This window comes from Dama dama, chromosome 8, assembly GCF_033118175.1.
Source record: "Dama dama isolate Ldn47 chromosome 8, ASM3311817v1, whole genome shotgun sequence".
NCBI lineage: Eukaryota > Metazoa > Chordata > Mammalia > Artiodactyla > Cervidae > Dama > Dama dama.
In genome coordinates this window covers 22,508,716-22,534,540 of record NC_083688.1, presented here as the reverse complement: position 1 = coordinate 22,534,540, position 25,825 = coordinate 22,508,716, and the positions used below count along the sequence as shown (strand labels likewise).

At 38.8% G+C, this 25,825-nt stretch overlaps 1 protein-coding gene across 4 annotated transcripts in view; it reads right to left on the bottom strand.

The window, feature by feature from the left end:
• Positions 1-25,825, bottom strand: part of CUL3 (cullin 3) — a 97,224-nt gene that overhangs the window by 56,519 nt on the left and 14,880 nt on the right. For all 4 annotated transcript variants that reach the window (XM_061148626.1, XM_061148629.1, XM_061148627.1 and 1 more), the window contains exon 2: positions 11,396-11,593. In XM_061148626.1, coding sequence (XP_061004609.1) covers positions 11,396-11,593 — 198 coding nt within the window. The remainder of the gene's footprint in view (positions 1-11,395; positions 11,594-25,825) is intronic.

Here is a 25,825-nt window from a genome sequence, read left to right as displayed (position 1 = left end):
CCACCCCAGTATTCTTGTCTGGAGAACACCATGGACAAAGAAGCTTGGCGGGTTACAGTCCTTGGGGTCATAAAGAGTTGGACATAACTGAACGACTAACACACTTTAAGGTTCCAATACTAATTCTAGTTTTTCTGCTACTCGCACCACATCTAAAGTTACTTCTTCCACCCTGTGAGCCCTTCAAAGTCATCCAAGAGGGTTGGAATTAACTTCTACCAAACTTGTGTCAATACTGGTATTTTGACCTCTTCCCACCTATCAGGAATGTTCATCAGAAACACACTGAAGAGGGTTGCCATAAACCTTCAATTTGTAAAAAAATGCAGTTACCTGCTAAGTGCAGTAAAGCAAAAGCACAGTAAAACAAGGTGTGCCTGGGACTGCCAGAGCCACTTCATACTCACCAAGTACCTTCTCTTGGCTCTAAATTCCAAAACATGTTGCTTGTTTCACCTGATGAAACCAAGTATTTACCAAACTATGCAACATTTACCATGATCAAAAATAGCATTTAAGTTCTCACAACATTTGAATTTTTCAGAGCCCTATGTATACAATCTGGGAACTTATCATTTTGCAAATTTTACCAGTTACATAAATCCTGTTTTTCCTAAAAATGGGCTACCCTAGTCGCTCAATAGGTGAAGAATTTGCCTGCAATGCAGGAGTCGCAGGATACTCAGGTTCGATCGCTGGGTCGGGAATATTCCCTGGAGAAGGAAGTGGAAACCCACTCCAGTATTCTTGCCTGGAGAACTCCATGAACAGAGGAGCCTGGTGGGCTGCAGTCCAAAGGGTCACAGTCAGACACAACTAAGCAAGCAGGCAGGGATTTCCTAAGAATGTCATTAAAAAATAATTCCTGAAGATCTCAAAATACAAAGTGATGTGATATAAACCTATCAATATACGTGGCTTTGTAAGTGAATCTCAACAGAAGCCAAGCCATGAAGTGTAGAAGGTATCTCTCCTAATCTGATGCATCCTTTGAAAAAACGCTCCACAGCTCTTCTCCTTATGCAAAGATTCTTGATTTAAAAGACTACATGGTAAATAAAGGCAGCACAGGAATACAGATACTAAAAAGCCCATCTGCCTGATTCAAATCATAGACCCAACATTAGGTAGATGTGTGACCCTGAGCGACTTTGTTTGTGTGAGAGTGATAGTGTGTGTTAGTCGCTCAGTCATGTCCAACTCTTTGCAACCCCATGGACTGTAGCCTGCCAGGCTCCTCTGTCCATGGGATTCTACAAGCCAGAATACTCGAGTGGGTACCCGTTCCCTTCTCCAGGAGACCTTTCCAACCCAAGAATCGAACCCAGGTCTCCCGCGCTGCAGGCAGATTTTTTTTTTTTTTTCAGGCGGATTCTTTACCAAGCCACCAGGGAAGCCCACAAATACTGCAGTGTATAGCCCATCCCTTCTCCAGTGGATCTCCCCAACCCACGAATCAAACTGGGGTTTCCTGCACTGCAGGCTGGTCCTTAATCAACCGGGCTACCAAGGAAGCCTTCACTTGTGTATCAGTTTTTATAAAATAGCACTTTACTTCAAGGAGTTATTGTGTGGATAAAATAAGTCAACATGCACAAAATACTTAGAACAGTGCCTAGCCCACATTAAATGCTACATAAGCATTTGCTTCCATTAAAATATTACTGTTACATTATTTATAAAATTATTTGAATCTCACTAGAGAGTGTAGTCTGCAGAGTAGAATCATGGTCAATATCCGCATCACCACATTCATCATGTGTGAGCTTGACACACCGAATCATAATCTGCATTTTAACAACATGCTCAGAATATTTTCTGAAACAACACAAACACACATACATAGATATTCACATATTTTATACAGTATTGATGCTCAACTCTCAATTTCCACTTGATTACTGCTTTCCTTTCTTTTACAGAACAAAAATCTCTCCGTAACTAGAAGGAATTACTTTATTTCATATTTTGAGGAGTTCATAATGCAGCCAACCTCCATTAAGTCTGATGAACAGATGCAGCTAATCCACAATACATATAACAACCTTAAGACTTTTGTATCTCAAAGCAAACTTCTACTGAAGGTTGCTGTTGTTCAGTCGACCAGTCGTGTCCGACTCTTTGCAACCCCATGGTCTGCAGCACGCCAGGCCTCCCTGTCCCTCACCGTCTCCCAGAGTTTGCCCAAGTTCATGTCCACTGCATCGGTGATGCCTTCCAGCCATCTCACCCTCTGATGCCCTCTTCTCCTTCTGCCCTAAATCTTTCCCAGCATCAGGACTTTTCCAATGAACCAGCTGCTTGCATCAGATGACCAAAATAGTGGAGCTTCAGTTTTAGTGTCAGTTCTTTCAACAAGTACTCAGGGTTGATTTCCCTTAAGATTGACTGGTTTGATCTTGCTGTCCAAGGCACTTTTCAGGAGTCTTCTCCAGCACCACAGTTAAAAGGCATCAATTCTTTGGTGTTCTGTCTTCTTTACAGTCCAGCTCTCACAACTGCACGTGACCACTAGGAAGACCACAGCCTTGACCAGGCAGCAGAATAATGTCTCTGCTTTCAATACACTGTCTAGTAGGTTTGTCCTATTAAAGGTTAGGAGAATTAATTTTAACTTTTGTAGATACTTTAAATTGTCTAAGAAATCACTAATGACAAGAGATTCCTGAACGGAATAAAATTCACTGCCCTTTTGATATTTTCTAGATTCACAGTACTGTTCTCATTATCTTCATTTATTTTTAGAATAAAGGTTGGCCACCTTTATCAGAGGATTCATACCAGTATCATCAAAATTAAAGACAGCCATTCCAGGGAAACTTTTTTTGTGACCGCTGTCAAAAGATTCTTCTCTAAGTTTACTAATGCATACATAGTTATTAACGTAAGTTTAAGAATTTCACAAAGTGTCCAAAATGAAGGTCTTAATTTAAAAGGACACATAATACTTTTTCCCTGAGCTGACAATTCTAATATTTAAAGATTAGTTTCAACAAGCAACCAGGGTGTTAGGCACCATGGGGAATATAAAATGCACTCACTTAACAATCTCTACAAAGAAGGGTAGAAGGGAGGAGCCTAATATTAGCATTCATATAACCTCAATACAAAGTAGAATTCAATGAACAGTACTAAAGAAGTCAAAGCAGGTGCACATGATGCCTATTAGGACAACAGGCTTTCATAGTTTCATAAAGAAAATTTGCTATATGTTAAAGAAGATTTAAAAAAACACCTAAATTTGGGATTAAAAAAAAAATACATTCTTACTTCAAAAACAGTCTTAAAAACTTTTAAAAAATAACACAACTTGGAAAACCAGGATTTAAGGATGAAGTCATGTCCTGAAAAATGGTAGCTTTTTATCTAATGGATGGAAAGGAAAACAAAGAACAAAGCAGTATACCACAGAAGGACAATATGATTATCATTTGTCAAGTACTTCATTCCCAATGTTTAAGACAGTAAGAAATACATTAAAAGCACCAGTACATTATAGCATTAATATCACAGTTCAACTCTGAACAGGGACACTGACAAAGTAAATAGTAAAACATACACAAAGCATGGCAATACAGCAACCACTCTCTCCTAGGTATCATGAAGAGAAAAAACACAGTTCTACAAGATCACACAATCTAGAGTTCCCAGCAAACTGACAGACTCCAACCTCAAGAAATCAAAGGTAGTCAGCTCCAAAACTAAACTGCACTTTAAAATGGTGAAACACTGCTTTATAGTAGTTAAGATTCAGTAATGAACTTAGGTGGGGAGAAGTATTACTTCATATACAGAAGACAAAACAGATCTCGGCAGTTCATAGACATAAACCATAATGGCTTCCATTTGACTGCTAGTATTCTTAGAGATTCATTTCAACAGACAATGATCGATGCCAACTATAGGGAGAACAGAAGACACAAGGATGAATGAAACAGAGCCTAGCTTAATAAATATTAAAAGAACATCACTAGAAAACACAATCAAGACTATGAGCACTGCCCTCACAGAGCTTATAGTCTACTCCACAATTTAAGTAGGAATAGCTGGTATTTAACATGGGTGAACTTACTAAAGAACACTCTAAACTTGGCTCTTCCCCAGTATTTCTCTTTCAATCCTTTTAAAGTAGAAACGACTCAATTTCCTACCCCCCTCATATTCTGCCCGCTATCTTTCTGACTCTCCAATAATCCCTACTCCTACCCTATCCCTAACAAGCTCGTCCTCTTTCAGGATCATCCTATTTATATTCAAGTCATTCTTTCAAATTCTATTCCTTAAGGGTTTGTACACCTAGCTGAGAGCCTTCCTCTTCTTTCTGACTCCTGTCAGGGTCACCCTAAGCGACTCTAATATTCAGTGGGTTCTTAGTTTCTTCCAACAACTTTAAATTTAAAAAAAAAGGACAAGATGGCACAGGAATGAAAGGTAAGTAGCAATGAAGGACTGAAAATGGAACTTCTATTAAACCTTTTACTCCATCTTTTCCACTTCAGGCTTTTTGAAGATTAAAAACCCAATAGCTCCTAGCACCCACAGAATAAAAGCCAAATCCCCTACAAAGTTAGGCCAACTAACTTTATCATTCTCATTTCCTACAAATCCAAGTGAAGTCCTTTATGTTCCCTTTAAACGTATACTGGTCCACCATACTATGCTCCTACCTACCTACCTTTTTATTTACTCATGACATTTTCCTTACTGAGATTATCTTTTGCCTATGTTTACATGATGAATCTTCTATAATACTTTAAGGCTCATCTAACATGACCTCTCCTTTCTACTTTGCCCTGAATTCTTAAGGCAAAATAATTCCCCTTCAAATGTGATTACCTCACTAAAACTGGGAGGTGAGGTTTCCTGATGATAGGCACTGTGTCTTAATTATTTTCTGGTGCATAAGACACAGGAAGACTCAGTATCTGTGGGACCTCTGAGCTGAAATCTGTCTTTGCTAATGAAAATCGTATTCCCTAGTGTTTCTATCAATTCCTTTTTAAAACTCCAGTTCTTCCCATTCTCCCTCTAAAGATGAGGAAAAACATTAACAAACTGAACAAGTAGTTTACATAGAAACATCATTTTCAGCAAAGGTCACCCTACATACAAAATAAAAACAGTAGCATGTTTTTCTACAAAGAGAATTTACACCCACACACACAAAATCAGTAAGAAGTCACTTAAAAATTGAAATTATTCTCCTTCAAAGCATCATTTTTCCTCCCTGTAAAACAGAGTGCTAAGAACTGATCAGGATTACAAGGCACAGATTCAAGTATGTAAGTCGGTAACCTAAGTTCCAGAAAGGTGGAGATCTTTGATTCAACACAAATGCATAGCCCAGTGCCTGGAATTAACAGGTCCTCAATAGGCAGTTTTCTGAATAAATGAAAAGTGAGGAGGATGAAGCTCCTCTTAATCTGCCTTCCTCGCACTGATTCCATCAAAGTAAGACATTATTTGAAGAACAAGATAGAAGGACTTTGAAAACCACTGGATAACTATTCCTTTTAGCAATAATCAACTTTCTAGTAGAGTTGAAAAGTCAACATCTTTTCTGTTCAGCTTTTATAAACTCACTTATGAGGCTGTCTTATTATTATGACTATAGAGTAGAAATTTGGGGGAAAAGGAGGGAAATTAACCTTAAGACAAATCTGAGAAACTTGTTAATCATAACAAGATTAGGATAATAAAGTTTTTTCTATATTAAAACCAAAGAGTTTCTCCTGACCTTAAGAAACAATTAAAAATAGAAAAATTCTAAACATGTATTATGGCACATGAAAGGACAACAATAAACTCAAAAACTATCATTTTCTAAGTAACCCCAAATTATCAAGGTACATAATCATTATATAAATTTAATGCTCATTCAAGCTAACAAAACTAATCCCAATCATTTTATACATTAATAATCTGAAGTCCAGAAAAATCTAGTAATTTATTCAAGATTTAGTGGTAGAATCAGGCCTAATGCCTCATTCTCCCTACTTTCTATCCAGTACTTTTTTTCACTGCATCTATTTCTAAAGTATTTATTATTAAACTATTATTATATCTATTATTATTTATTATTATGGAGTTCTTAGCAGTGTATAGAAGAAAAACTAAGTCCTCTGTAGAGACTTTCTATGAAGTCTGAATCTCAAATAGGAATCTTCTAAAAGGACATGACTCAAAAAAAACCCAAACAAAACACTTTAAATATCTGACAATTTCATCAGCTATACCTCAATAAAGCTGAAAAATAAAATCAAAAACATAAAAAAAATGGCTCCATCCTAACCTACCCTGCCCACAAGTAATAGAACATTTGTTTACTTGTTTATCTGTTCCATGAATGCAGATATAAAATGCATTCTATTTAGTATTTCTTACACCCAAGCCAGTCCAGCAAATAATACTTTTGAATGTTAAATTTGGTGATGATTATTGTTACAAGGATACTTTTGAGGCTTTTACAAAATGACCTATAATTTAAAAATCCTTTAAAACTTAAAAGTAGCATAACCTTTTTTCTCCAATATAATCATGCCTTTAAGGGTATCTGAGTTAGGAAAAAGACAGCCCCTGAGAGTTCTGAAATGCTTTCACATTTATGACAAGGCAGAGAGACCACAACACACAGTGGGTTTTGTTTTTGTGATCTTGAGAAATTTACTGAATTCCTTTGGGTCTCAGTTTCTTGGGGAAATATTCTTCTACAGATAGAAAGAAGTAAGAAACAGCAGTTAACTTCTATGCCTGCTGCAACGTGGCAAACTTATTTCTTCAATGTGAAAAGATAGTCCTGGCTATCTATACCACAGCACTAAAAGGTTCACTTTAATGGAAAATAATTTTGCTTTAAAAAATACATCATTAGCTAGGCAGTTCAGCTAACTTGCTCAAAGCACAGTGAACAAAAAGCTGTAGGAATGCTTCCAGAACCATAAAAAGGGATATATTCTGTGAGACTGAAGACATATAGCTTTGATACCACAGAACCCTAAACCATTCTCTTACCTTCCAGACAGAAGGTGCAATGTAGTGACAGGCACTATTGATTTACATGCAAAGTATCTTTCTGCACAATAGAACATCCCTAAGTCCTATTTGGTAGAACAAATGGACTTCCTACATCAGAGGACAAACATAATGCTACTGTATGATGGCTCTGTCAGTTAAGACTTCTTGTAACAGTGTCCCCTTCAGACAGTACTGTATTTGTACGATTTTTTAAAGTGTCTTATAAAATCAAAGTAAAAATGAAATAAGATAACAGGAAACAGAAAAATGAAAGCATAGATACCAGCAGAGGTTCAAAAACTTAATTCAACTGAGACAAAGAAATCATCAGATATGCGATACTGGCACATTTCCTAGTCAAAAATTAACTAGCTTAAGGTGGTCAAATGAGTATTTATGAAAGAAAAAAAAATTAAAGAACATCTTCAGATGCTGCTGCTATTTCATTAATACTTATAGGAGAAATAAAGTTCAGCATATACATTTTTTAATTCTTTAGCAAAATCAACTCAAATATATGTTCTCTGGCATATACTGCAGAGAACTGGCTATATTTTGAAATAACAGTTAATCTTAGATATGGGACCACTTTAAGAGACTATACTGAAGCTCTTAACAGTTACCACAGAATTATTGTTCACATGACCCCAATTTCTACCTAACCATGTTTCAGAGTCCAAAAATCTGTCACATTAACACTGACCTCTCACTCTGACCTTCCCGCCTCTCCTCACTTTTTGAAATCAAAGCACATAAATATAGAGGTTTTTTTTCCTGCATTTGTGCCCAAGCTGCAAAGCACTTCTTAAAAAAAAAAAAAAAAAATGAAGGAAGAAAGATATACATTCAGGCCAACTCCCACAGAGATATCTTTTCCCTCACTTGCCAATTCCTTAGTATATTCCCCACAGGAGCTAATCCAAGACTCTTCATCTCATTTTCAGAAGATACACTGCTTAATTATTAGATTTGCGGTAGTTTTAGAACTAAAGCATTTCAAAGATACTGCTGCCAACTCCTTGATTTTAACCATAAATAAACCAAGAACTAAAATTTAAAGGACTACAGTTTTATAAACACTGAGGAAATTTTCATGAAACTCCACATGCACCCTCAATTTCAGCATATTTACTGCATCTTCATCCATTCATTATGCCTCAGCAGCAGATTTATAGAAAAGTTAGGGATTTAGCCTGAAGCCATACTGCTTGAACACTGTTTCAGCTAGGCTACTTACTAACTTTGTGAAAGTGAAGTGTTAGTCGCTCAGTGGTGTCCAACTCTTAGCAACCCCACGGGCTGTAGCCTCCCAGGCTCCTCTTTCCATAGAATTCTCCAGGCAAGAATACTGGAGTGGGTTGCCAATCCCTTCTCCAGAGGATTTTCCTGACCCAGGGATCGAACATGGGTCTCCTCTATTGCAGGCGGATTCTTTAGCATCTGAGGTACCGTGAAGTCCCTGACTTCGTGTATTTGGACAAATAACCAACACTGTGTGCCTGGGTTTCTTCATTTTTAAATAGAGGTAATAATAGTACTATCTGGCTCCTTGGGTTGTGACCATTAACTAAGTGAACACACCCAAGAGCACTAAAGTGGACCTAGCACATAGTAAACACTAAGTAAGACTTAGCTGGGATGGTTATCATCACGCCCTGTGAGAATCTGCTCCCTTTCCACCTTTACTTCTCCACTGCTCCATTTCACATTCCCTTCATATCCACAACTTCAGCTGCTCCAAACGTCTCTGCTACAGCTTTAAGCAAACCTCTCCCACTCTACTTTTCTTCGCTTTTGATGCCAAGATTCTTAGTCTTAATTTCTCACACCTGTTTACCATAGTTTGCTTTTGAAGATTCATCCCGTGTCTCTGGGATTTTTGTTTTTGAACTCCCAACACGTATTCCACAGTGCAGGCTACCAAATGTCAGACCTCACTCTCCAGTTCTGAGTTCCTGCCAAGCTCCAAACCCACCATATCTCTACTTGGACATCTTGTTACAAGCTCTCACACAAATTTCCTCACATGTAAAATGATTTCTAAGTTGACTTCTAACTATAAAAGTTTCCAATATTAACCTAAAACAAAATTTGTCATCTCCTCCACCCATTCCAAATCAGTTTTCCACCAAAGTTCACAATAATTCTCTTGGTAGCACCGTAATTCTCTCCCAGTAACTAAATTTTATCTTATTTCAGAATTTTTGACATCACATTTTTAGACTATCATCTTAATTAGCTTTTTCCAGGTATTCCTGTTTTTAGCACACACATTCCCTCTATTCTACTTTATAGCACTCTCATCTTAATCTTAAAATATTCTGTCATATTATCATCCACTTAAAAACCTCCAATAAACCTCCAATGTAAAGTCCAAATTCCTTAGCTTGGCATTCAAATTTTTCTCCTATCTATTCCCAAGTCAACTCTGCAACACTATACTCCACTAATCCCCATAAATTATTACACATCTCAATCCAACTCTACTTACCACTAAGCATATTTCTGCATAATCATGAGACATCTGACATCCTGGGAACACCTTCTGCATCATTCACTTACATTCGAAATTTTTCATGGTTCAGTTCAATTTCATCCTTTCTTATGAAATCTTACAGCCCAGGGTAATATTTCCCTCATTTGAATAACTAAGCCATTTATTGCCTATACAACTCATTTGCCCTTTAATTATGTAATGCCTCACACTGTTATCTAAATGTGTGTATCATCCCTCACATAAGAATAAAAACAAAAACAAACCTGGAAAGGGACAGCATCGTATCTCTTTGCATCTACTACATTTTCTTAGAAAGTTGTATACAGTTAGGCACTTAACAACAACAACAACAAAACTATTGAATGAATGAAGAACATAATCACCTTGCTTCATGTGACACTAGCTACCTGCTCATGTAATCCCATTTAAGAGAAAAGAATTACAGAAGAGTAGAAATATAAAGTGATTATTTTGTAACCATTGTAGAAATAATGATTCATGCAAGAATCATCAATGGATGCTAAAACCATCACATGAAAAGTTTCTTGGGGAACAGGATATTTACACAGTCTCAAAATATATCTGAACAAATTACTTATGAATTACAAAGGGAAAAAAGGTACCTTCACAGTGGAGAAATCTGGCGGACACCAAGTGATCAAAGTTAACATCACCAATAATGGGATAAACTGACATCATGTGCCTCCTGATGTGATGCACTGAGGACACAACATCACTTATGTATAATTCCTGCCAAAAATGCATAACCTGAAACTAGTCATGAGGAAACAATCAGACAAACCAAAAACTGAGGGACAATCTACAAAACAACTGACCTATACTCTCAAAAATGTCAATGTGCTGAAAGACAAAAGCAGGCTGAGGAATTGAGTGAGTGATCCTGGATTAAGTTCCTGGATCAGAAAACAAACTGCTATAAAGGACATCACTGCCACAAAGGACAACTCGTCAATCTGAATGTGGATCATATTAGATAATAGTTTTATATTCATGTTAAACTGCCTGATTTTGAAAGAATTTCCTTGTTCTTAGGAGAAATATTCCAAAGCATTTGAGTGTAAATGAATCTAAAACTAATTCTCTAACTGTCCAGCAATAATAATAATACCAATAATAGTAATAACAAATACCAATAGAAAGATTGCCTAAAATGTGGCAAAATCTTGACAACTGGTAAATCTACAATATAAAGAAATCATTGTACTATTGATGCAAGTTTTCCATTTTTTTCAAAACAAAATTTAAAAAACAAATACCCTAATACCACGAAAAAACTCTGAGAAGTTTTTATTTATCTGTGGTATTTTACATCTTATCTGACAATCTTAAAGCAGGACATACTTGTAGTGGAAGAGTCTGCTTTATAAAAAACACTTGTTCTAAAAAAACAAATACATCTTTTTGGAACCAAAGAACCATTTTATAATGTTAACAGTCCAACACTAATTTATCTTAAAAAATTCCTATTCATTGTAATAAAACTCAGTTAAAATGAAATAAGGCAAATTTCATTTGGTTAAAAAGTCTTAGACAATATTTTTAAAACAATGTAGTCATCTTATTTTCAAATATACAAAGAATACAAAGCTAAAATGGGCTGATTAGCATTTTAAAGAAAATAATGATCTATAATTAACTTATTCATAAACAACCATATGTAAATTAATTTCTGAAATTATGTTTATCAAAGATCACAAATTCCACCTTCCCTCAATTATCAAAAATTCTAGTTTAGCTGATTGTAAGTTTTTAAGTGAGGTTTTACAACATAGCTACTATTATTTCTATAGATTTCCTGGAACCTTTAAAAATAATACTTCTAGATTCAATACAGTTAGCAACAGTTCTTTAAAAGTTGGATACCTTATTTATGAGATGTTCGGTAACAACTTCTCTTAGTCCAGTGTAGAGCTTTTCTCCATGTTTATGCAAAACCATTGTATACGCATTTCTATAGAGCTCCTCAAAACTAAGACCACTGTTATTCTTACGCTGGATTTCTTGAATTGCATTTTTCAGAAGGTCCCAAATGCTGTTTACATATTTTTCATCCATGGTCATCTGTAATATCCAAGAGAGAAAGAGACAAAAAAAGAGAAAAAACCAATGGTTGAAAATCTTTCTGTATTTGTCCATATAGTAAGTATTTTATTATATGATTATGATTACATATCTCCATGACTTACAAGGATGCTAACAATCTATTTTAACAGAAACAATGGGATACATTTAAAATAATTTTTAGAGCTGAAAGAAGCGATTTTAAAATATCATTTTAAGACCGCCCTCCTTCCTTATCTGCAGCACAACTCTCTGCTTTAAATAAAATCATAATTCCTGATGTTAATACTTGTTTTAGCCAAAAATATAAGACATCTTTTCCCTAACTTTATTTAGTAGAATACAAGCTCAGAAAAACAGAAAAGGTTCCCTGATGAAAAAACATTGGGGACATGAACACTATTTTCCTCTCCTGAAGATCTGCAGAGCTCCTTAGCAAATTAAAGATGATAAGGACATCTGCAATTAAAAAACAAAGCAACAATAAATCCACACATTTTCTTTGTTTAACCTAGTATTCTCTCATTTTCCTCCTTTCCCAGTTTAGATTCCATGGTCTGTCATTTCTGAGCACTGTTGCATACAGCCATAAATAAATTGCTCCTTTCCCCCACTTCAAAGTACTTGCCATTCTATACCCCAACTGCCCACCTATCCTCACAAGTACCCACACAGCTGAACGTAACTACAGATATACATACATACAACCGTATTCAATACATCTCAATTTAAATTCATACCCACTAACCGTAAATGGGCCCTTAGTACAAGCCCATTGGTACAAGCCCGCGGTTCTACCTTTCTAGTCTAGCTCTTCTTTCCTAGATGACTTTACACTGTCTCCTCCATCCCCAACGCTAGGATAATGACTTGCTTCCTGTCCCACTGAGAAAACAGAAAGCGCCTGCACAGAGTCACACCCACTAACCCGTGTGACCACACACCAGCATGACCTGCCAGCTGCTGCGTGTGAAGGGCCAAGTTCTTACATGCAAGTTACAGCAGAGGGCCAGAAACAGACATCATCCAGGGACTCAGAAATGCAGAATTTCAGGCCCCGTCCCAGACCAACGTAACCACATCTGCAGTTTAACAAGCACCCCAGGTGGTACCTAAACAAAACAAAGTTTAACAAGTACTACCCTAGGTCCATCCCAAGTCACCTATTCAAGGACCTCCCTATAGCAATCTACCTTTCCAGCACCATCAAAAGTTTCCTCTGTGCTAAGGAATTTCCATCTGCATTTAATATCCTCAACTTCCCATCTTAAAAACAAATCCTCACAATCCCACCTATTTCTCCAGCACCACCAGAAAACCTTCTTTTTCATTTACAACACAATCTGGGGAGAGCTGGGGAGAAAACTTCTATATTTACTATCCCCAGGTAACATTTTCCCCACTGTATCCTGAATCCATTCTAATAAGGCTTTCATCTCTACCATTTTACCAGCCCAGGTGGTGCTAGTGGTAAAGAACTCGCCTGCCAATGCAGCAGACATCAGAGATGTAGGTTCAATCCCTGGCTCGGGAAGATTCCATGGAGAAGAATAAAGCAACCCACTCCAGCATTCTTGCCTAGAGAATCCCTTGGGCAGAGGAGCCTGACGGGCTACAGTCCATAGATTCGCAAAGAGTCGGACACGACTGAAGCAATTCAGCACGCATGCACGCACGCTCTACCATTTCACAGAAATTACTCTATAGAAGGTCAGCAGTGACCTTCCACACTGCTATCTCTAACAAAGTCTCACTTCTCATCTTACTTGACCACTCTGGTAGCAATTCAAACAGCCAATTATTCAGATTGATACAGATTCCTCCCTTGCCTTTCAAGCACTACCATCTCTTCTTTTTCTTTCTATTCCACTTGCTCCTATTTTGCCAGCCTGCTTACTGATTTTTACTCATCACCACAACCTCCAACTCTTGTCAGAATCTCTTATCTATCCAAACTCAGTTTTCAGGTGAAGTTAACTCATCTGGTCTCCTGGCTTTAAGTCAACCTCAAAATTTACATATCCTGTTTGGAGCCACCCTCTCCCACCAACTGCTTAATACCAAACTCTGATATCCAGCCCTCTAACTCAATATTTGTCCTTGAAAATCTACTAAGCAACTCAATCACATGTAGAACAGAATGGCTAATCTTTTCCCCTAAGCTGGCATCTCTACAGTCTTCTCCAGCTGAGAAGACACCCACTCCATCTTTCCTGGTGCTAAGGCCAGAAAGTCTGCAGTCAGTGCTCTGTAGTCCATAACCTCACTACTAATCCAAGAGGAAATTCTATTGTCTCTATCTTCAGTCTTCAAGATGGCAGAGTAAAAGGATGTGCACTAATCTCCTGCAAGAACTCCAAAACTGCAACCTGCTGAAGAACAATCATCGACAGGAGAAAGTTGAATCCCACCAAGAAAAGATACCCCACGTCCAAGGGCAAAGGAGAAGTCCCAAGAAGATGGTAGGAGGGGTGAAATCACATTTATAACCAAACCCCATACCCACCAGAGACGCTCAGAGGTCACAAACAAAACCTTGTGCGCACCAGGACCCAGACCCTACAGAGACTGAGCCAGACCTGCCTATGAGTGTTTGAGTGTCTCCTGTGGAGGCACGGGTCAGCAGCGGCCTGCCGTGGGGACGGGGCTCTGGATGAAGCAGACCTGGGTTACACAGCGTGTGATGTTAAGCCCTCTTGGAGGAGGGCGCCATTAGCCCCACCACAGAGCCGCCGAGCAGACGACCCACAAGCTGCAGAACAATTATACAAAAGAAAGTCTAGCACTCTTAAGAAAGTTCTAGAACCCACAACAGACTCCCTAATCTGGGGATCCAGCTAAGGGACTGAGAACGCCCAGGGAATTTGACTTTGGATGCCAGTGGGATTTGATTATAGAACTTCCACCGGACTAGGGAAATAGACTCCTGGAAGGCACAAACAAAACTCTGCACCCCAGGAGAAAGGAGCAGTGTCCCCACAGAAGACTGAGCCAGAATTCCCTGTGAGAGTCCAGGAGTCTCCAGCAGAAGCGTGGGTCAACAGTGGACTGCTGCAGAGTCAGGGACACTGAGTACAACAGTGCCTACACAAGTCCTTCTGAAGGAGGCCACCGAGACTGTAACGCCCCTACCATAGCTTGGCCTCAGGTTACAAACAACAGAGAGGGAACACAGCCCCGCCCACCAACAGACAACTGGATTAAAGATTTACTGAGCTTAGCCTCTCACATCAAACAAGACCTTCCCCCACAGTCAGTCTCTCCCAACAGGAAGCTTCCACAAGACTCTTATCCTTATCTATCACAGGGTAGACAGAAGAAACACCACAATCACAAAAAAATAACCAAATTGATCACATGGACCACAGCCTTATCTAATTCAACCAAACTATGAGCCATACCCTGTAAGGCCACCCAAGACAGACAGGTCATGGTGGAGAGTTCTGACAAAATGTGGTCCACTGAAGAAGGAAATGGCAAACCACTTCAGTATTCTTGCCTTGAGAACCCCATGAACAGTATGCAAAGGCAGAAAGATGGGACACTGAAAGATGAACCCCCCAGGTCAGTAGGTGCCCATATATTACTGGAGATCAGTGGAGAAATAACTCCAGAAAGAATGAAGAGACAGAGCCAATACGGAAACAATGCCCAGTAGTGGATGTAACTGGTGATGGAAGTAAAGTTCCATGCTGTAAAGAACAATATAGCATAGGAACCTGGAATGTTAGGTCCATGACTCAAGGTAAATTGGAACTGGTCAAACAAGAGACGGCAAGAGGGAACATCAACATTTTAGGCATCAGTGACTAAAATGGACTGGAATGGTGAATTTAATTCAAATGACCATTGTATCTACTACTGTGGGCTAGAATCCCTTAGAAGAAATGGAGCAGCCCTCATAGTTAACCAAGGAGTCTGAAATGTAGTACTTGGATGCCATCTCAAAAACGACAGAATGATCTCTGTTCGTTTCCAAGGCAAACCATTCAATCTCACAGTAATGCAAGTCTATGCCCCAACCAGTAATGCTGAAGAAGCCAAGTTGAACGGTTCTATGAAGACCTACAAGACCTTCTAGAACTAACATCAAAAGAAGATGTCCTTTACATCATAGGGGCCTGGAATGCAAAAGTAAGAAGTCAAGAGTTACATGGAATAACAGGCAAGTTTGGCCTCAGAGTATGAAATAAAGCAGAGCAAAGGCTAACAGAGTTCTACCAAGAGAATGCACTGGTCACGGCAAACACCCTCTTCCAACAACACAAGAGAAGATTCTACACGTGGACATCACAAGATGGTCAATACAAAATCAGACTGATTATATTCTTTGCAGCCAAAGATGGAGAAACTATACAGTGAGCAAAAACAAGACCAGGAGCTGACTGTGGCTCAGATCATGAACTCCTTATTGCCAAGTTTAGACTTTAATTGAAGAAAGTAGGGAAAACCACAAAACCATTCAGGTATGACCTAAATCAAATCCCTTATGATTATACAGTGGAAGTGACAAATGAATTCAAGATTAAATCTAGTAAGAGTGCCTGAAGAACTATGGATGGAGGTTTGTGACACTGTATAGGAAGGAAGCAGTGATCAAGACTACCCCCAAGAAAAAGAAAGGCAAAATGGTTGTCTAAGGAGGCCTTACAAATAGCCAACAAAAGATGAAAAGCAAAAGGCAAGGAGAAAAGGAAAGATATATATACCCATCTGAATGCAGAGTTCCAAAGAACAGCAAGGAGAGGTAAGAAAGCCTTCCTCAGTGATCAATGTAAAGAAATGGAGGAAAACAACAGAAATGGGAAAGACTAGAGAGCTCTTCAAGAAAATTCAGATACCAAGAAAACATTTCATGCAAAGATGGGCACAATAAAAGACAGAAACAGTATGGACCTAACAGAAGTAGAAGATATTAAGAAGAGACAGCAAGAATACACAGAAAAACTATACAAAAAAGATCTTTATGACCCAGATATCCACAACGGTGTGATCACTCACCTAGAGCCAGACATCCTGGAGTGCCAAGTCAAGTGGGCCTTGAGAAGCATAACCACAAACAAAGCTAGTGGAGGTGACGGAATTCCAGTTGAGCTCTTTCAAATCCTAAAAGGTGATGCTGTGAAAATGTTGCACTCAATATGCCAGCAAATTTTGAAAACTCAGCAGTGTCCCTGGTGGCTCAGACGGTAAAGCGTCTACCTGCAATGCGGGAGACTTGGGTTCTATTCCTGCGTTGGGAAGATCCCCTGGAGAAGGAAATGGCAACCCACTCCAGTACTCTTGCCTAGAAAATTCCATGGATGGAGAAGTCTGGTGGGCTACAGTCCATGGGGTCGCAAAGAGTCGGACACGACTGAGTAACTTCACAGCAGTGGCCTCAGGACTGGAAAAGGTCAGTTTTCATTCCAATCCCAAAGAAAGGCAATGCCAAAAAATGCTCAAACTACTGCACAATTGCACTCATCTCACACACTAGCAAAGTTAATACTCAAAATTCTCCAAGCGAGACTTCAACAGTACATAAACCAAGAACTTCCAGATGTTCACGCTAGATTTAGAAAAGGCAGAGGAACCAGAGATCAAATGACCAGCGTCTGTTACATCATCATAAAAGCAAGAAAGTTCCAGAAAAACATCTACTTCTGCTTTAATAACTATGCCAAAGCCTTTGACTGTGTGGATCACAACAAACTGTGGAAAATTCTCAAAGAGATGGGAATACCAGACCACCTGACCTGCCTCCCGAGAAACCTGTATGCAAGGCAAGAAGCAACAGTAAGAACCAGACATGGAACAACTGACTGGTTCCAAATCAGGAAAGGAGTATGTCAAGCTGGTATATTGTCACCCTGTTTTTTCAACCTCCACGCAGAGTACATCATGCGAAATGCCAGCTGGATGAAGCTCAAGCTGGAATCAAGATTGCTGGAGAAGTATCAATAACCTCAGTTATGCAAATAACACCACCCTTATGTCAAAAAGTGAAGAACTACTAAAGAGTTTCTTGATCAAAGTTAAAGAGGAGAATGGAAAAGTTGGCTTAAAATTCAACATTCAAAAAACTAAGATCATGGCATCTGGTCTTATCACTTCATGGCAAATAGATGGGTAACAATGGAAACAGTGATAGACTTTATTTTCTTGGGCTCCAAAATCACTGCAGATGGTGATTGCAGCCATGAAACTAAAAGACACTTGCTCCTTGGAAGAAAAGCTATGACTAATCTAGACAGCATGTTAAAAAGCAGAGACATAACTTTGCCAACAGAGGTCCATCTAGTCAAAGCTATGGTTTTTCCAGTAGTCATGCATGGATGTGAGAGTTGGACTATAAAGAAAGCTGAGTGCCTGCCAAAGAATTGATACTTTTGAACTGTGGAGTTGGAGAAAACTCTTAACAGTCCCTTGAACTGCCAAGGAGATCAAACAGTCCCTCCTAAAGGAAATCAGTCCTGAATAGTCATTGGAAGGAATGATGCTGAAGCTCCAATGCTTTGGCCACCTGATACAAAGAAATGCCTCAATGGAAAAGACCCTGATGCTGGGAAAGACTGAAGGCAGGAGGAGAAGGGGATGACAGAGGATGAGATGGATGGATGGCATTACGGACTTCATGGACATGAGTTTGAGCAAGCTCTGCAAGTTGATGATGGACAGGAAAGCCTGGCATGCTGCAGTCTGTGGCATGACAAAGAGTCGGACACAACTGAGCAACTGAACTGATCTTCAGAATGCACCCAAAACTAAGTCCTCACTTCTTCCCCTGTTACTAATCTAGTCCAAACTACCATTATCTCTCAGATTACTACAACAGTCTCCTAATTGGTCTATTTCTGCTCTTGGCCCACTATCATAAAGCAATCAAGAGTGACCCTTCTGAAAACAAGCCAAATCATGTCACTTGGTTGCTCACAACCCTCGGTGGGTGACTTCTCTTGGAGTTAAAGTAAAAGTCCTAAACACTATCCTACCAACTCTTAATCGACCTGATAATCTCTGTTGACTTCATCTATCCTTCCTCCTTGCTCTCTCTGTTCCAGCCCTACCAGCCTCCTTGTTATTCCTTGGAACATGATAACAAGTTCACTTCAAGGTAGTTTTTGCTATTCTGTCTGTCTGGGATGGTCTTCCCCCAGATATCTGTGTGGCTCATGCCCTTATCAAACACAAACGCTGCTCAACCTTTAATGAAGTCACCTTAAAATTAAGTTTTAACTATCTACTCTATTTAAAGCAGCAGCCTCCTCCTACTTGCTGTTGTCGTCTCCCACTCTTTGCAACCGCATGGACTGTAGTCCATCATGATCCTCTGTCCATGGGATTTCCCCGGCAAGAATACTGGAGTGGGTTGCCATTTCCTTCTCCAGGGGATCCTTCCTGACCCAGGGATGGAAACCGTGTCTCCTGCATTGATTGGCAGGCAGATTCTTTACCACTGAGCCACCAGGGGAGCCTGTCCCTCCTACCATCAAATTCCAACCTCACATTATTTCTTTTCCTGGCCTCTCTCTTCCCAGTCAAGTATCAGTTCCATGAAAGCAGGGATTTTCCTCACTACTGAATAAACTCAGCCATTAAAATAATACCTGGCATTTAACAAACACTTGTTGATAAATTTTCTACTTATCTCTGACTAAGCAGCTGTTTTCATGCCACATAAATCCTACAAGTTCTTTTTCACAACCAAGGAAACACTACATCAATTACTCATCTGATTCATGTCTACTTCTGACTTGAAATGGATAAGATACTTAACTAATAAAATCCTCTCCAGAGAGGGCTGGAAGAAAACTTGGAGGTGATGGATCTATTTATTGCATATATTGTGATCTCTTCACAAATGAATACTCACCTCCAAGCTCATCAAGTTGCATATGTTTAATATGTACAGCTTATCTCAATAAAGAGATTATTAAAAAAAAGAAAAAAGAATCCTCTTCAAGTCCTGTCCAAAGGGTATGAATGTGAAAAGAGGAAGGAGTAGGTAGGCAAAACAGTTTTTTCAGTCAAACAAGTTCAACTCCCAGTCAAGAGGATTCTTAGGCAGACGACTCAAACTAAGTCTTATTATTCTAATCTTTTCTGGAGAGCTTTAAAATGAACTCTTTAGAAAACAATAACTATCTTGTTTCTCAAACTTTATTCAAATCCAGGTCTATCAGAGACTTCTCTGAAACAGCCTTAAGAGACTTAAGAGACTTTACTGAAACTACTTTACTAAACTACAACCTATTTGATACCCTCATACAGAGGATGCCATCCATATAAAATATAAATAAGATGTGGCTTTTTACAACTTTGCACAAATAAAGGCCACAAGACAATGTGATAATGATGGCCTCGAACAGTCCATACGTGTGAAATGTGGTTTTTTTTTTAACAGTTTGCTGACAGTATATATAGAGGTTACAATAAAGCAGACTAAGACACTATTCCTGAAGTTAAATACTTAACATATAAAGAAGAATGTTCAAAACACTTTCAAAGAAAGAGCAGTTACTGTGGACTGAAAATGCCAGAGATAATTATACTGCTAAATAAAAGTTCAGAAAAACCTTAAATGATCTTTTCAGGATCTGTAACGAAGATCCCATTGAGGCTAAAGAAAACATATAGGAGGGTCTCTACTCAGCATGAATTACTAAATTTTCTATTAGAAAGTAAAGTATTTTTAAGATACTTGTAGTATAAAATATAGAAGTTACTAAGATAAACTAATGTTTCAAGTATTGTACAAATACTCATATTATAATGACAGAATCATTTCTCACATATATAAATTATTTAAAAATCCAAGATGTTATGTATATTTTCTTCAGTATTTGTGCATTATAGGTAGAAGTGAAGACACAGGACAAAATGTTTCTTTTCATGATTGCTGAAGCATAAAAATGCTCAAACAAAGACGAAAATAGACCCAGAGAAGTTAAATGACTTACCCCAAAATCAGAGAGCTGGAATCAGAATCCATATTTTCAAATCTAGTCCAAACCACTGAACTCACCTCGCATCCCTCTGTGCTAGCTGGGTGAAGCAGTACTATCAGTAATCACTGACAATCTTGATAAACACAGTACAGCTATTATTCATAGTAGAGAACATAGATTTTGCTACCCACCATGCCTAGATTTGTCATGGCTTTGCTAAATGAACAAGCCACGCAACCTTGGGCAAAATTACTTAACTTCTCTAAATCTTTATTGAGGTTTCCCTAGTGGCTCACTGGTAAGAAATCCGCCTGCCAATGCACGACATGTGGGTTCAATCCCTGGGTTGGGAAGATCCCCTGGCGAAAGAAATGGCAATCCAGTATTGGAGAATCCTTTAGACAGAGGAGCCTAACAAGCTACAGTACACGGGGTAGCAGAAGAGCTGAATATGACTGACTGACTAACAACAAACCTTTATTTCCTCACTTTAAAGTGGGTTTAATTTAATGACAACATCTATCTCAAAAGACTATCATGAGGATTAAATGCAAATATTGGTAAATTTAGCCCAGGCCAGGGCACCATATAGCCAGCCCTCCATATCCATGGAACTCACAGATACAGAGCAGACTGTACTCTGGCATTCTGTACAAGGGACTTGAGCACCTTCAAGGGCTTCCCTGATAGTTCAGCTGGTAAAGAATCTGCCTGCAATGCAGGAGACCCCAGTTTGATCCCTAGGTCGGTGAGATCTGCTGCAGAAGGGATAGGCTACCCACTCCAGTATTCTTGGGCTTCCCTGGTGGTTCAGCTGGTAAAGAATCCACCTGCAATGCAGGAGACCTGGGTTCAATACCTGGGTTGGGAAGATCCCCTGGAGAAAGGAAAGGCTACCCACTCCAGTATTTCAGTCTGGAGAATTCCATGGACTGTATAGTATAATCCATGGGGCTGCAAAGAGTTGGACATGACTGAGGACTTTCACTTCACTGAGCACCCTCAGATCCTGGTATCTGCAGGGGTCCTATAACCAGTCCCCCACGGACACTGACAGACTACTATATAATCCCTCACATGCTGACCAACAGTGACAGGATCTCTTAAACTCTCATCTATGGAAATCAAATGTCAGGGAAAAAACATAGTTTTTCAAGCTTAGCAAATAAACAGCTAAAACAAAAGTACCTTAAGAACACAACTGTGATTCTGAAGCCCAAGAAGATAAAGTCTGCCACTGTTTCCAGTGGGCTACAGTCCACAAGGTAGCCTAAAAGTCAGACACAACTTAAGGGACTGAACAAGAGCACAACTATGCTAAATGCAAGTCAATAAAATGCAGCCTTCTTTCAAAAACAGTATCCTCCTACTTCATATCGCCTATTCTTCCAGTGTCATTTCCATGATTTTAATCCCCAGAGCTCTGTCCTTGGTTCTTCTATTCACTCTGCACTGGGTATGCATGCATTTCCATTCATTATAATGGTTACAACTACTATGAACACTCCCAGGATTCTAAAATGTACAAAGTTTTAGACCGGCAATGGATTCTGGAGTCCCCTAAAACTGCATAGAAAATTTTGCAAAATTTTGTGTGCGCACTTCTTTTCTGGATGGTGGGTCAGTAGCCATTACCAGATTTCTGAAGAAGTTTGGTCCATATCTCAAAGAAGATAAATTAGTGGCTTACATGTTAATTGCTCCCAAATCTATACTGTCAGCCCAGCAGTAACCCCAAAGTCTAAACTATGGTATTCAACTACCTGCTGGACATGCCCAACAAAATCCTCCAGACACAAATCAAATTTATCATGTCCAAACTTTCTGGTAAACTCACTCTTCAAACCCACCCAAATCTTTCTGTATTCTCTAGTTCAGTAGTGGCCAACACAAAGCACCTAGTTATACAAGCTGAAAGCATAAGCCTTAACTTTTCTTCCTTCCTCTCTCTCATCCAATCATCAAGGGCTACCAACATCAGGCTCAAGAGATTTCTCAAACATGCTTCCAATCTTTCATCCTGAATACTGCTGCCCTAAAACTTTCTTCTAGATCACTGCAACAGTCTTCCAGGCATCATGAACTGAACTCTAATAACCTTTTAGAATCTATTTTCCTCAAAATCCACCCTTTAAAATAAAACACATGAGCATCATGGTCCTGTTCAAAACCCAGCTCCTATTAGCACAGGTGGGAGGAGGCAGTGGCTCTTTTAAAAGCAAACACAACACCTGATGATCCAGTCTATGCCTACTTCTGTAACTTCATCTGTCACTCACTGAAACCTATCTTCCATTCACTTCCTGCACTGTCATACCTCCCTTCCACACACCACCCTCTCATGTCTTCTTTACACGCCCCTCTTCTGCCTCCTGATATCTTACACAGCTTCTGAACACAGTTCAAGTGTCACATCCTCCAAAAATCCCTCCCTGAAATCCTCAAGTAAAGCTAACAACTCTTTCTCAACTTTTTCATAACACTCAGGTTATATCTATCACTACACTCACATGCTGCTGCTGCTAAGTCACGTCAGTCGTGTCCAACTCTGTGTGATCCCACAGACGGCAGCCCACCAGGCTCCCGTCCCTGGGATTCTCCAGACAAGAATACTGGAGTGGGCTGCCATTTCCTTCTCCAGTGTGTGAAAGTGAAGTCGCTCAGTTGTGTACGACTCTTCGCGACCCCATGGACTGCAGCCCACCAGGCTCCTCCGTCCATGGGATTTTCCAGGCAAGAGTACCGGAGTGGGGTGCCATTGCCTTCTCCCTACACTCACATACTACTCCATAATTATCCATTTACAAATCTTTTTCCTCCATTAGACTATGAGATACTTAAGAGACTGTGCATTTTTCTTCAAACTTATAAGGCCATAAACAAATGTCTGGGGAATGCTGTTTTACCTATGTTATACCAATGCAATTTTGAAAACACAAACATTTGAGTTTACTAAGCACAATGAAACAGAAATGTTTTAATGTGCTTATGTAATAGTGTAATTTTAATTTTAAAGTAATCAACTATCTTTTTCCAATAATGTACGAGCAAAGGATTCTCAAATTTCATATATCAAGTATTTTCAGATTTTCCCATTCACCTAACTAAATGCCTCAGAAGAACGTTTAATCATTAATTTTATTTGTTAACTAGGAGAAAAATAGTGGATAAAAAAGCTCTTCAGGAGGAGTCCACAACTACAATCTTTCCCTAAATCAAGTTAAGTCCAAAAACAATACACCCAAGGAAATACACTTCAAGTGCAGGTTCCTACATGCTTTGGTCTTAGCATCAGTGAACATGTCAACAACAGTGGCTAGATAACTACACTGGTGATGAATTGATGCATGAATGTCTCACCCATCTTTGATAGAGAACACAACTTTTCTTTGATAGAGAACACAACTTTAACTGTCAGTGAAAGTTAAAGGAACTAAATGTTAAACTCTGAAGTCATCAATGTTAACCATTAAAAAACACCAGAGTCATTTAAAAGCCCTAACACTTTAAAGTAATTTTCCAAATTATCTGAGTAGAATTTTAATCCCATTGAAGAAACCGACTTACTCAGGTTGCAATAACTGCAAATACACTCAGGAAGGAATGTGCTAACAATGCTTCAGCAAAACAATAAAATGCACACACATACACATCTATATACACATTTAATGTTCGCTAGTTTTAGGTATATGGAACTTCCCAGGTGGCTCAGTGGTAAAGAAACTGCCTGCCAATGGAAGAGACACAGGTTCAATCCCTGTGCTGGGAAGATCCCCTGGAGTAGGAAGTCCAACCCACTCCAGTATTCTTGCCTGGAGAATGCCATGAACAGAGTAGCCTGACAGGCTACAGTCCATGGGGTCACAGAGTTAGACACAATTAAGCACATACAATTTTAGGAACATACTGCATGCTTCCCCAACAAGTTCAAGTTACAAAGTGTTCAGCAAAATAAATTCATTTAGCAAGAAAAGAAAGGTTTAGTGAGACCTCTTAGAAACCAAATTAACACTAATTTTTAAAACTGACCTTCAAACAAATAAAATAAAATATTAAAAAAAAAAAAAAAGAAAAAAGGGACTTCCTTGATTGTCCAGTGGTTAAGACTCAAGCTCCCAATGCACAGGGCATGGCTTCAATCCCTTGTTGGGGAACTAAGATTTCACATGCCGTGCGGCCATAAATAAATTAATTTTTTTTAAGTGACCTTCAAAGAGTAATAAAAAGAGAAAAGAAAAACAATAGTGAGCTTCACTCCCTTACCTGTACCCAATCCAGGATTATAATGTCCCCACTAGTAAGTATAAATAAGAAAAATAACACTAACAATCTCTTTTCTTTCACAAACATCTGTCTTTCCATCTACATTTAAAGATATAAAAACATAACCTTCAAAATGCTACACTTAAAAGGATGTCAGTCTATTATATACTTACACATCTTGAAAGTTCTGTAATTACTGAGAGCTGGAGAACTGCAGCATGAGCCAATTAAAACTAAAAAGAAGAAAACTGTATTCTTCACATTCACTACACACAAAGGACAAGAAGTCTTTAGTCCCCTGTGAATAATTTTCAACAAGAAATTTAGAACAGGGTGGGTGGGGGAAAAGGGTGAGAATTTGAAATTCCAGGCAATTCAGAATGACACAGCTAGAAAAAAATAAACAAGGAAAAATGCTTGATCTTAACTTTGAGCTTCAGCTTAAAAAAAAAAAAGTTGCTTTGGTACAAATATCTGTGGAATGGCAATATTCTACACAAATACAACTAAAACCATAAATTCTGTAAGGACACTCCCTCCCAGATTTTAAGTATCTCAAAGTAATATCAAATCTATTCTCTTATTTTACCATATCCTTTTTAATACATGTCATGATGCCTTAAAATTATGGGACTGAAGGCAGTCCCATTAAGAGTTAGTAATAATGATGAATTTTATTTGATGACCCACAGCTACAGAACGACTTATGATGTCTACAATAATCCCATTTGCTCATCACTTAATCTTTAAGTATCCTCAACCACCAAAAAGATAGTCAAAGATCCAAGCTTTAAGGAAAACAGCGCAGTGGGACACACTCAGACTTTGGGCAAGTTATTTAAACTTGCCAACTTCACTTTCCTCATCTGCTTGTAACAAGAGAAATGGGAGAAGATGGTATACTGTGTAGCAATTAAGAAAGTTAGTGAAAGCATCTGACATATAACCCTTGCTCAATAAATTTCTTTCTTTCCTACAAAGAAGAAACACACAGCCTTCTGTGCTGGAATTGTGCTGCCAAAAGTAATGACTGATGTCA